Consider the following 12,424-nt stretch of genomic DNA (forward strand, 5'->3'; position numbering starts at 1 on the left):
GCAGCTCACACCAAAACAATGTAGATGGATGAATAGTCCTACAGGTAAGAGGAAGAAAATGTATTTTTGATTTTGGAGGTGAACTTTCCCATTAAATATGTGCCAGGTGTTCATGTCTGGCGGTCCGTGTGCGCGTGTGTGTGTGTGTCTGGTGGTCCGTGTGCGTGTGTGTGTGTGTCTGGTGGTCCGTGTGTGTGTCCCCATAATGCTGTGTGATATATTTGTGTATGTATAATAATATTGTGAGACCAGACTGGTGTGATTTCATAAGTTGAATAAGAATATAAAATAGTTCTGTCAGTCTGTGTTGACTGGCTTTTTGAAACCGTGTCAAATCAAGTGCGACTGCAAAAAGAAATGTTCAAATCATCATGTAACCAAAAAATGATTTTTAGAAAGTGTATTTTTCAAACTTTGTGTTTTTCAAAATATATTGAATTACAGACAGATGTTCCAACATGAGTTTGATCAAAGGTCCCGCTGTCCTGGCAGTAGAAAGTAGAAAGTAGAAAAATGTGTAGAGAATAGAAAAAACAAAAACAACCCCAGAAGCTCCGCCCTCCCCGCTGGCAGCTGATGCATTCTCAAACCAAACGCACCATATATATCTATATTTTTTTAAATCAGTGTCCTTGCTTTTCTCTCAGTTGTTGCAAGTTCGATATACAAAAAAATAAAAAAAATACTTCTTCAGTTTTTGCGATATAAAACTAAAAATGACGGAATCATAACGAGTTTTTGTTGCTGTAGAAACGAAGAGGATCGGGACTACTTGCGAGCCTCGCTCCCTCCGCCGTGCTGAGGTTGCTCTTCACTGGTTTGCTGTAAGGCACTTAGGAGCCGCTGTATCCCTCCGCCTGAGCACAGGTTCGTCCGCCTTGAGCACAACACGCACACACACACACACACACACACACACACACACACACACACACACACACACACACACACACACGCGCTTGTGCAGAGCGTTGGTCCGGTTGCCATGGAAACACATTTCATTGTCCTCAGATGGGCTGGAGGGTGGTGAGCTTCACCGCCTGGGGAGAGAGAGAGAGACAGAGAGAGAGGGAGAGAGAGAGGGAGGGAGAGAGAGAGAGAGAGAGAGAACAAAAAGGATGGAGAGAAAGAGAGATAAGGGAAACGGAGAACGAGTGAATAAAAGAGGGAGCAAAATAAAGAAAATGAAGAGTTTTGAAGCGAGTGAAAGAGGGAGGAGTCAGAGAGAGAGAGACGTGTGTGTGAGTGAAAGAGGGAGGAGTCAGAGAGAGAGAGAGAAGTGTGTTTGAGTGAAAGAGGGAGGAGTCAGAGAGAGAGAGAAGTGTGTGTGAATGAAAGAGGGAGGAGTCAGAGAGAGAGACGTGTGTGTGAGTGAAAGAGGGAGGAGTCAGAGAGAGAGAGAAGTGTGTGTGAGTGAAAGAGGGAGGAGTCAGAGAGAGAGAGAAGTGTGCGTGAGTGAAAGAGGGAGGAGTCAGAGAGAGAGAGACGTGTGTGTGAGTGAAAGAGGGAGGAGTCAGAGAGAGAGAGAAGTGTGTGTGAGTGAAAGAGGGAGGAGTCAGAGAGAGAGAGAGAGAAGTGTGTTTGAGTGAAAGAGGGAGGAGTCAGAGAGAGAGAGACGTGTGTGTGAGTGAAAGAGGGAGGAGTCAGAGAGAGAGAAGTGTGTTTGAGTGAAAGAGGGAGGAGTCAGAGAGAGAGAGAGAGAGAGAAGCGGTCGGTGTGTGTTTCCTCTGTCAGCCAATGACCTGCAGCCTGTACACATCCAGAACCCCTGTCATGATTTGTTCTGGTTAACCAATCATTTACTATCAAACCAACAGACTCACGCAACAACACCGCCAAACCTTCTGACCAATTAGAAGACAGACGTGGAGGCAAACCCCTCCATGATTGGACCAATCAAAGAAGCTCTACTGAGGAGCAGTTCACTAAACAACAGTTTGCTTCCTGGCTGTGAGCCAGCATCATACAGCTGATACAAGTCTCGTCTGTCTCACAGATAATCCTCCGTTCAGTCCAACACATACTTCACAGAAGACTTGACAGCCAGCAGGGGGTCGGACTCGGGGGAGAGTTTCAGCTGCTGTTAAAGTCACTGATGTGTTCATTTGAATTTTCACTGGGTACCAACTAGGGATGTTCATTTTGAAAATTTTCCAAAATCGATAATCGGTGAAAATGAACGATCAATTATCGATTATCGATCATATTAATACTTAGAAAATTTTCAATATATATATATATTTTTTTTACAAAATGAATGCCTATGGCAGAAAATACGAAAGACGTGTTCTCCTCAATGAACTCTTTATTTCAATGTGTCTCCTCTCCAACACTGCTGTCCCCGGCGCATGCCGGTGTGAATTCCCCATGTTTAAAACTGTTTTGTTGGCGCAAAGGCCCGTGCCCAGCCAGAAAACTAGAGACTATATGAAGCTCCACCTCACCTGTGCAATGGAGTGGGGCGAGGAGGAACGAATTCCACCCAAACCTAGTCAATTTTTTTTTTTTTTTCTTAATAATAACAAAATCGATCCAAATGCCACAGGATCGATTCCAATCCTTAACGATCAATTATCGATTCTCGATAATTGATGAACATCCCTAGTACCAACTGAGGTTTAACTGGTTCAACAGGCTGCAGGACAGGATACCTACCCCACCTCAAGACCCACCTTTTACCTTCCATTTACCAGAGTCTGTCTGGTATCATCACCATCACCATCACCATCATCATCATCACCACCACCACCATCAACCCAAAGCACACTTGTTGCTTAAGTGAATGAAAGGCTGAGAGTGTCTCCACCAGGAGGCTATCTGCAGCAGTGCCGCCTTTTTCCAATTATTTTCAATTAGGGCTGGACGATCATTTAAAGTGGAACTGAACCTGTTCGTCACGTGCATATGAGTCCGTTTCAGACCGAAAACATAGTTTGTCTAAGATGACAGGTTGAGAGGCATCGATCATGTCATGATCATGATGATGTAAAATCATGTCGATGATTTTATTTGACAATTCTGGGGACTGGATTGGGCTTTGGCCAATCCTGGCGTGTTCCGCCTCCAAATCGAGTGGGATTCAGTGTGTTGCGGCGCTCCCCTCGGGAAGAGCCTTTTGACGGGTTGCCGAGCGGAGAGTGCAGCACGTCGGCCTGGAATCTCCGAAGTGCGACCCCTGACAACCAAGCTCTCGGATGCGCGCGCCATTATCGCTGCTGTAACGATACGATATCCCTGGAATGCGCGTTTTAATGAGCCAGTTACATTTCTTTGCATTCTTAGAGATTATACTTTTTGTTTTTTGTTCATGTTTCTAACAATTGGCCTAGTTAGTAGTTAGTTTATGGGATAGGAATTCTGGCAGATGACAGGCACTAGAGGCGCCATTTTCGACTTCATTTGGAAGAGAAAATTATCCAGAAATGAAGATTTGATTGACAGCTGCATTTCGTGATATGATTGGTTGAAATTAGGTAGAAATTTGATAGTACAAGGTGACGTCAGCAAACCGTAAATTACTGTTACTGTGAAAAACGAACTTTTGATGTGAAAAAGTGTGAAAAACTAAAGAAATTAGATTGTTGTAATTTGTTTTGCACACATTATTAAATAGGTGCACTGCATACCCAGGTATTTGAACTAAAAGAAAAGAAAAGTCATTCTTGGGTTCAGCTCGACTTTAATATTGCAGTTTTTTGGGGGACCTCCCCAGGAGGGCTCCAAACAGTTTCAGGGGAGGCTCAGTGAACGGAATAGTTATAGTTACTGCATTAGTTAGCAAAAGGAGATCACACAGAATAGCCTAATATGTGATTTGGTTAAAGAGATGTTACAGTAGTTTGCTTCCCCACAGCAATATCAGGCCAATGTGTCTCAATTGTTGAGTGTCTATGGCACACATGGGCAAAATACGGCCCGGGGGCCGGATGCGGCCCGCGGGCGCCACCTGTGTGGCCCGCGATGGAATTGCAAAAAAATAAATAAAATAAATAAAATGTACACACACAGTGCACCTGAACGCAACATGAAAGATACCCGCTGAATAAGTGCCCAAATGTTCATGTCATATTCTGGCCAATACTCCACTTCTGTTATAGCATTTCAGTCTGCAATATGGAATATCTTTCAATAATCTTTATGACTAAAAGGCTACATTGAAGTAGAAATTTAAATAACTCAAATAACTCATTGGTTTTGGATTTATTTAACTTCAAGACTGCATTTTGTTTGTGTGACCCTCAACACAGGCTTTGAGAATCCCGGGCCACTTACTGATACTTATGCTTAAATTAACCCACTCATATTCTGATTTATTTCAAGAAAAACATTTCAGCTAGTGGAAATTCTAATTGGCTGGTAACTTTAAAATCTAGCAGCCATATTGGCAGGTGGTCAAAAAAGTTGAGAGCAGGTGGTGACATAGGAGTGAGTGAGAAAAGGATCAAATATTGGTGGTTAAGACTGAATAATGACATCACAATTGTTAATTTAAAATGAGTTATTCCTCTAAATGTGGCTTCAAATGCACCACATTTTTTGCGCTGGCGCCGTTCGGCCATCAGCAAAACCTGGTAACGAGGACATTTTTTGTGGCCCTCTCTATCATCAAAGTTACCCATCCATGGGTTACGGCATGACAATATTTGTTTCGGCCTCCGGCAACAATCTGGGTTTCTCATGTGGCCCCCCATGAAAAATAATTGCCCACCCCTGGTCTATGGGATCTAATAACATAATCATGATCGCATAGGAATCCAGGAATTTTGCGAAACTGAGGAAGTAAACTGGGGGGCTGCCTTTGTCCAAGCTTTGTCTGAGGGGAGGCCCACAGTCTCAGACTTTGAAAGACCCCTGATCGTCTTTCAGTGGGATTATATTGTGATGATATGGTGATTTGGGGATATCGAGATGCACAATTCTGTCGTCTGAACTGATGAGAAGAACAAGCACATTTTTATTTAGAAACCATTCGGTTCACTATGATGAAAATTCATTTGATTATTTAACGTGATTTTGCTTATGTGAGAAATATCATGATATATATCGATAAACAGGGGTAAAAAATCCTTACAGTGTATGATTATCGTGATATTGATTTCAACCATATCGTCCAGCCCTAGTATAGTTTCAGAGTGTCGAGCCACAAGAGGTTCAAATATGCACGGCCAGCGCGCTCTGCTGGTGGAAACGCTGTCACTGCATTTGATTTTCAAGAGCAAGAGGAAAGACTTCAATTACAATTCAGATTAAATGAGATTTCAAATTCAGTCGGTTCAGGGTCACTTCTCTACTCACTCAGGGCAGGCAGGGGAGTGTTGGAATGCGGCCCTATCTCAACAACAGACTAGACTGTGGGAGAGGAGACAAGGGTGGAGTTAGTGTTGGCATGCAGCTCCATCTCCAGGAGATCAAGAGCAATAGGGTTTTGTTGGGATGCAGGGCTTTGTGAGAGGAGAGAGAGTGAGGGTAATGGGGTTAATGTTGGGATGCAGGGCTTTGTGAGAGGAGAGAGAGTGAGGGTAATGTGGTTAATGTTGGGATGCAGGGCTTTGTGAGAGGAGAGAGAGTGAGGGTAATGTGGTTAATGTTGGGATGCAGGGCTTTGTGAGAGGAGAGAGAGTGAGGGTAATGAGGTTAATGTTGGGATGCAGGGCTTTGTGAGAGGAGAGAGAGTGAGGGTAATGGGGTTAATGTTGGGATGCAGGGCTTTGTGAGAGGAGAGAGAGTGAGGGTAATGTGGTTAATGTTGGGATGCAGGGCTTTGTGAGAGGAGAGAGAGTGAGGGTAATGGGGTTAATGTTGGGATGCAGGGCTTTGTGAGAGGAGAGAGAGTGAGGGTAATGAGGTTAATGTTGGGATGCAGGGCTTTGTGAGAGGAGAGAGAGTGAGGGTAATGGGGTTAATGTTGGGATGCAGGGCTTTGTGAGAGGAGAGAGAGTGAGGGTAATGTGGTTAATGTTGGGATGCAGGGCTTTGTGAGAGGAGAGAGAGTCAGGGTAATGGGGTTAATGTTGGGATGCAGGGCTTTGTGAGAGGAGAGAGAGTGAGGGTAATGGGGTTAATGTTGGGATGCAGGGCTTTGTGAGAGGAGAGAGAGTGAGGGTAATGGGGTTAATGTTGGGATGCAGGGCTTTGTGAGAGGAGAGAGAGTGAGGGTAATGGGGTTAATGTTGGGATGCAGGGCTTTGTGAGAGGAGAGAGAGTCAGGGTAATGGGGTTAATGTTGGGATGCAGGGCTTTGTGAGAGGAGAGAGAGTGAGGGTAATGGGGTTAATGTTGGGATGCAGGGCTTTGTGAGAGGAGAGAGAGTGAGGGTAATGGGGTTAATGTTGGGATGCAGGGCTTTGTGAGAGGAGAGAGTGAGGGTAATGGGGTTAATGTTGGGATGCAGGGCTTTGTGAGAGGAGAGAGAGTGAGGGTAATGGGGTTAATGTTGGGATGCAGGGCTTTGTGAGAGGAGAGAGAGTCAGGGTAATGGGGTTAATGTTGGGATGCAGGGCTTTGTGAGAGGAGAGAGAGTGAGGGTAATGGGGTTAATGTTGGGATGCAGGGCTTTGTGAGAGGAGAGAGAGTGAGGGTAATGGGGTTAATGTTGGGATGCAGGGCTTTGTGAGAGGAGAGAGAGTGAGGGTAATGAGGTTAATGTTGGGATGCAGGGCTTTGTGAGAGGAGAGAGAGTGAGGGTAATGAGGTTAATGTTGGGATGCAGGGCTTTGTGAGAGGAGAGAGAGTGAGGGTAATGAGGTTAATGTTGGGATGCAGGGCTTTGTGAGAGGAGAGAGAGTGAGGGTAATGAGGTTAATGTTGGGATGCAGGGCTTTGTGAGAGGAGAGAGAGTGAGGGTAATGAGGTTAATGTTGGGATGCAGGGCTTTGTGAGAGGAGAGAGAGTGAGGGTAATGAGGTTAATGTTGGGATGCAGGGCTTTGTGAGAGGAGAGAGAGTGAGGGTAATGAGGTTAATGTTGGGATGCAGGGCTTTGTGAGAGGAGAGAGAGTGAGGGTAATGGAGTTAATGTTGGGATGCAGGGCTTTGTGAGAGGAGAGAGAGTGAGGGTAATGGGGTTAATGTTGGGATGCAGGGCTTTGTGAGAGGAGAGAGAGTGAGGGTAATGTGGTTAATGTTGGGATGCAGGGCTTTGTGAGAGGAGAGAGAGTGAGGGTAATGAGGTTAATGTTGGGATGCAGGGCTTTGTGAGAGGAGAGAGAGTGAGGGTAATGAGGTTAATGTTGGGATGCAGGGCTTTGTGAGAGGAGAGAGAGTGAGGGTAATGAGGTTAATGTTGGGATGCAGGGCTTTGTGAGAGGAGAGAGAGTGAGGGTAATGAGGTTAATGTTGGGATGCAGGGCTTTGTGAGAGGAGAGAGAGTGAGGGTAATGAGGTTAATGTTGGGATGCAGGGCTTTGTGAGAGGAGAGAGAGTGAGGGTAATGAGGTTAATGTTGGGATGCAGGGCTTTGTGAGAGGAGAGAGAGTGAGGGTAATGAGGTTAATGTTGGGATGCAGGGCTTTGTGAGAGGAGAGAGAGTGAGGGTAATGAGGTTAATGTTGGGATGCAGGGCTTTGTGAGAGGAGAGAGAGTGAGGGTAATGAGGTTAATGTTGGGATGCAGGGCTTTGTGAGAGGAGAGAGAGTGAGGGTAATGGAGTTAATGTTGGGATGCAGGGCTTTGTGAGAGGAGAGAGAGTGAGGGTAATGGGGTTAATGTTGGGATGCAGGGCTTTGTGAGAGGAGAGAGAGTGAGGGTAATAGAGTTAATGTTGGGATGCAGGGCTTTGTGAGAGGAGAGAGAGTGAGGGTAATGGAGTTAATGTTGGGATGCAGGGCTTTGTGAGAGGAGAGAGAGTGAGGGTAATGGAGTTAATGTTGGGATGCAGGGCTTTGTGAGAGGAGAGAGAGTGAGGGTAATGGGGTTAATGTTGGGATGCAGGGCTTTGTGAGAGGAGAGAGAGTGAGGGTAATGTGGTTAATGTTGGGATGCAGGGCTTTGTGAGAGGAGAGAGAGTGAGGGTAATGAGGTTAATGTTGGGATGCAGGGCTTTGTGAGAGGAGAGAGAGTGAGGGTAATGGAGTTAATGTTGGGATGCAGGGCTTTGTGAGAGGAGAGAGAGTGAGGGTAATGGGGTTAATGTTGGGATGCAGGGCTTTGTGAGAGGAGAGAGAGTGAGGGTAATGTGGTTAATGTTGGGATGCAGGGCTTTGTGAGAGGAGAGAGAGTGAGGGTAATGGGGTTAATGTTGGGATGCAGGGCTTTGTGAGAGGAGAGAGAGTGAGGGGAATGGGGTTAATGTTGGGATGCAGGGCTTTGTGAGAGGAGAGAGAGTGAGGGTAATGGTGTTAATGTTGGGATGCAGGGCTTTGTGAGAGGAGAGAGAGTGAGGGGAATGGGGTTAATGTTGGGATGCAGGGCTTTGTGAGAGGAGAGAGAGTGAGGGTAATGAGGTTAATGTTGGGATGCAGGGCTTTGTGAGAGGAGAGAGAGTGAGGGTAATGGGGTTAATGTTGGGATGCAGGGCTTTGTGAGAGGAGAGAGAGTGAGGGGAATGGGGTTAATGTTGGGATGCAGGGCTTTGTGAGAGGAGAGAGAGTGAGGGTAATGAGGTTAATGTTGGGATGCAGGGCTTTGTGAGAGGGGAGAGAGTGAGGGTAATGAGGTTAATGTTGGGATGCAGGGCTTTGTGAGAGGAGAGAGAGTAAGGGTAATGGAGTTATTGTTGGGATGCAGGGCTTTGTGAGAGGAGAGAGAGTGAGGGTAATGGGGTTAATGTTGGGATGCAGGGCTTTGTGAGAGGAGAGAGAGTGAGGGTAATGAGGTTAATGTTGGGATGCAGGGCTTTGTGACAGGAGAGAGAGTGAGGGTAATGGGGTTAATGTTGGGATGCAGGGCTTTGTGAGAGGAGAGAGAGTGAGGGGAATGGGGTTAATGTTGGGATGCAGGGCTTTGTGAGAGGAGAGTGAGGGTAATGAGGTTAATGTTGGGATGCAGGGCTTTGTGAGAGGAGAGAGAGTGAGGGTAATGAGGTTAATGTTGGGATGCAGGGCTTTGTGAGAGGAGAGTGAGGGTAATGGAGTTAATGTTGGGATGCAGGGCTTTGTGAGAGGAGAGAGAGTGAGGGTAATGGGGTTAATGTTGGGATGCAGGGCTTTGTGAGAGGAGAGAGAGTGAGGGTAATGGGGTTAATGTTGGGATGCAGGGCTTTGTGAGAGGAGAGTGAGGGGAATGGGGTTAATGTTGGGATGCAGGGCTTTGTGAGAGGAGAGAGAGTGAGGGTAATGAGGTTAATGTTGGGATGCAGGGCTTTGTGAGAGGAGAGAGAGTGAGGGTAATGGGGTTAATGTTGTGATGCAGGGCTTTGTGAGAGGAGAGAGAGTGAGGGTAATGTGGTTAATGTTGGGATGCAGGGCTTTGTGAGAGGAGAGAGAGTGAGGGTAATGGGGTTAATGTTGGGATGCAGGGCTTTGTGAGAGGAGAGAGAGTGAGGGTAATGGGGTTAATGTTGGGATGCAGGGCTTTGTGAGAGGAGAGAGAGTGAGGGTAATGTGGTTAATGTTGGGATGCAGGGCTTTGTGAGAGGAGAGACAGTGAGGGTAATGTGGTTAATGTTGGGATGCAGGGCTTTGTGAGAGGAGAGAGAGTGAGGGTAATGTGTTTAATGTTGGGATGCAGGGCTTTGTGAGAGGAGAGAGGGTGAGGGTAATGTGTTTAATGTTGGGATGCAGGGCTTTGTGAGAGGAGAGAGAGTGAGGGTAATGGTGTTAATGTTGGGATGCAGGGCTTTGTGAGAGGAGAGAGAGTGAGGGTAATGAGGTTAATGTTGTGATGCAGGGCTTTGTGAGAGGAGAGAGAGTGAGGGTAATGGGGTTAATGTTGTGATGCAGGGCTTTGTGAGAGGGGTGAGGGTAATGGGGTTAATGTTGTGATGCAGGGCTTTGTGAGAGGAGAGAGAGTGAGGGTAACTCGTCGATGAGCCATTCATTCGATGAGGGTAACTAATGTTGGGATGCAGACGTATATAAGGGAGATGCAGGGTAATGGTGGGAATACACAGGTACCAGTGAAAAAACAGTGTTAGCTTGGTGTTGAGTGTAGACTGGAGAGTATAGACCAGATCGGCACATACGGTACTACCCTCTTGGCGGGATAGTAAACTTCACATCCTACAGACGTTAAAGGATGGCTTCACCGATGATCTATCAACCCACTTTGTATCTTTATAATGTCGTTAGAATAAGCAGATGACCAGTGTTTACCTTTGCTATTTGTTTTCCACATGGACATCTCCCATTCCCTCCTCTGGCAAAATGCTGTGACACATTTGACGTCACAACGGAGCTGCGGAAGTTCTGCTCGAGACGCAGAATCTGCTCCGAGGGCGGCTGTGATTGTTTTTTTTTGTTTTTTTTTAAGTATGCGCACTAGAGATGCGCGGATGAGCTTTTATGCCACCCTAATCCACGTGTCTGCATGAGCCGTCCGCCCACCATAAATCCGCACAAATTATTTTCGTACTATTTATAGATCCGCGTCCGCCATGCACCCGCCATTTGATTTCACAATGCTATAAAGGAGCGATTTGGGTAGATGAATTCACGGTTTCTGCTGCAATCGGTGCGATCGCTGCAGTCAAATAAACGTCCATGCTGTATTATAATCCAGTCCAGCACTTGCCCATGTAGCATACTGTAGCATACTAGGCTAACGCGATAGCTTGAAGTTTAAATCAAGACTGGATTGACTTCATCGTATGGGAAAATAATATGAGCGCGTCTTCTCTTCCAACGTGTCTTCAGTGGAGAATCCTGTTGGACGTTCTGGTGACATCATTGACCATATAAGGTATGAGAGCAGGCATATCCCCATCGAACGTTGACACATGGCTATATTTGTTTACACTGCTTTGGGTCCTTCGGGGGTACGTGCTAGTGCTTTCTAACTATATAGGCGGCTAACATGTGCCCGAAGGAAAAAAAGCTTAAAAAATACGTTCATAGACTAGAGATAACGTAATTAATATTAATGTTACTCATTAATGATACATCATTTGACCCGCCCGCAACCCATCCGCTATTAATCAGAATCTTTATTTTTATGATCCGACCCGCCCGCGGGGCGAGATATCCGCGGTCAGCGCGGTTTTAACTGCGGCCCGCGCATCACTAATGCGCACATCCACGGAGAATCGCATGAGAGCCTTAATGAGGTAGGCAGAGAAAGGCAGGGTTTTTCTCCATGAGGAAAACATATACAGAAGGCTAACACTGCCCATGTGCTTATATTACCCAGATTATATACGTTTCTTTGCATTCATTTCATGTCAGACAAAGATTTGTTTTATAGAGATGTCTAACCATTATTTTGCTACGTTGCCTGAACATCGGTCGGGGGCGTGGCCTTGATTACTCTGGTCTACAGCTTCCTTCATCTTGTCTCCAGACAGCTTGAAGCTTGAAGCCTTTTGGATCACTTTCTTTTCCAGGAGGGACGGGGAGCCGGAGATCTGGATTAGTCTATTTGTTTCACGCCCTGCTCTGCTACACAGCAGCTTTTCACCACTTCCCCGTTTCACCCGTTATGTGAAGGTGGGGTTCTGCCCCCCAAAAGGGGCCGTGGCCTGGGCGCCTGATGACGCGATGCTGGTCTGGTCTACGCAAGGAGACCAGGGTGTGTGGTGGCAAAGGTGAAGAGGTTAGTGTTGGAATGTGGCCCCATCTCATGCAGATGAAGGGTAACTGGGTCAGTGTTGGAATGTGGCCTTATATTGACGACAGACTAGACTAGGAGGAGACACAAGGGGGGGATGGTTTGGTGTTGGAATGCAGCCTTAGGCCCTAGAATCCTATAGCACTCAGAACCAGGTTAACGAATTGCTGGAGTATGGCCCTTAAAGACCTCTGTGTGTGTGTGTGTGTGTGTGTGCGTGTGCGTGTGCGTGTGTGTGTGTGTGTGTGTGTGTGTGTGTGCGTGCGTGTGTGCACCTTCTGCCTTGCGGTCATCCAGGCACGGATGCTGGGCACCAGCAGTGAGCCCAGCAGGATCTGAGCAGGGTGGTAGATCAGCAGAGGAACTGAGATCAGAGACAGGTGCTCATAACCTGCAAACACTATCTTCAACATGGGGATACCTGAGGAGGGCGGAGGAAAGGGTGGATGGTTCAGAAAATACTGAAGTCAGAGTGAAAATACTTAAGTCACAGTGAAAATACTTTAGTCACAGTGAAGTCACAGTGAAAATACATGTGTGTATGTGTGCATATGTGTGCGCATGCGTTCATGCGTGTGTGTGTGTGTGTGTGTGTGTGTGTGTGTGTACCTACCCAGTGTTAGTGACTTGTGTGTGGAACAGAACATGATGGCCACAGTGTCGGCTGGTGTGAATCCTGAGCCCGACCTGCAACGAGACAAGATCATCAAAAAAGTTAAAAAAAA

General features: G+C 46.5%; 1 protein-coding gene across 2 annotated transcripts in view; it reads right to left on the reverse strand.

Annotated features, from left to right (window-relative positions):
- Positions 1-423: 423 nt before the first annotated feature.
- The window catches only part of LOC310780067 (sodium/bile acid cotransporter 7-like), a 36,094-nt gene continuing 24,093 nt past the window's right edge, over positions 424-12,424 (reverse strand). The window contains exons 10-13 of one of the 2 annotated variants that reach the window (XM_083640609.1): positions 12,313-12,386; positions 11,975-12,120; positions 5,296-5,349; positions 424-1,040 (exon numbers count right to left, since the gene is read on the reverse strand). In XM_083640609.1, coding sequence (XP_083496735.1) covers positions 5,329-5,349; positions 11,975-12,120; positions 12,313-12,386 — 241 coding nt within the window. In that variant the 3' untranslated portion in view covers positions 424-1,040; positions 5,296-5,328. The remainder of the gene's footprint in view (positions 1,041-5,295; positions 5,350-11,974; positions 12,121-12,312; positions 12,387-12,424) is intronic. The other variant, XM_083640608.1, reaches the window with a different exon arrangement.

The sequence above is a fragment of the Poromitra crassiceps genome (genome assembly GCF_964638095.1).
Source record: "Poromitra crassiceps genome assembly, chromosome: 7".
Taxonomy (NCBI): Eukaryota; Metazoa; Chordata; class Actinopteri; order Beryciformes; family Melamphaidae; genus Poromitra; species Poromitra crassiceps.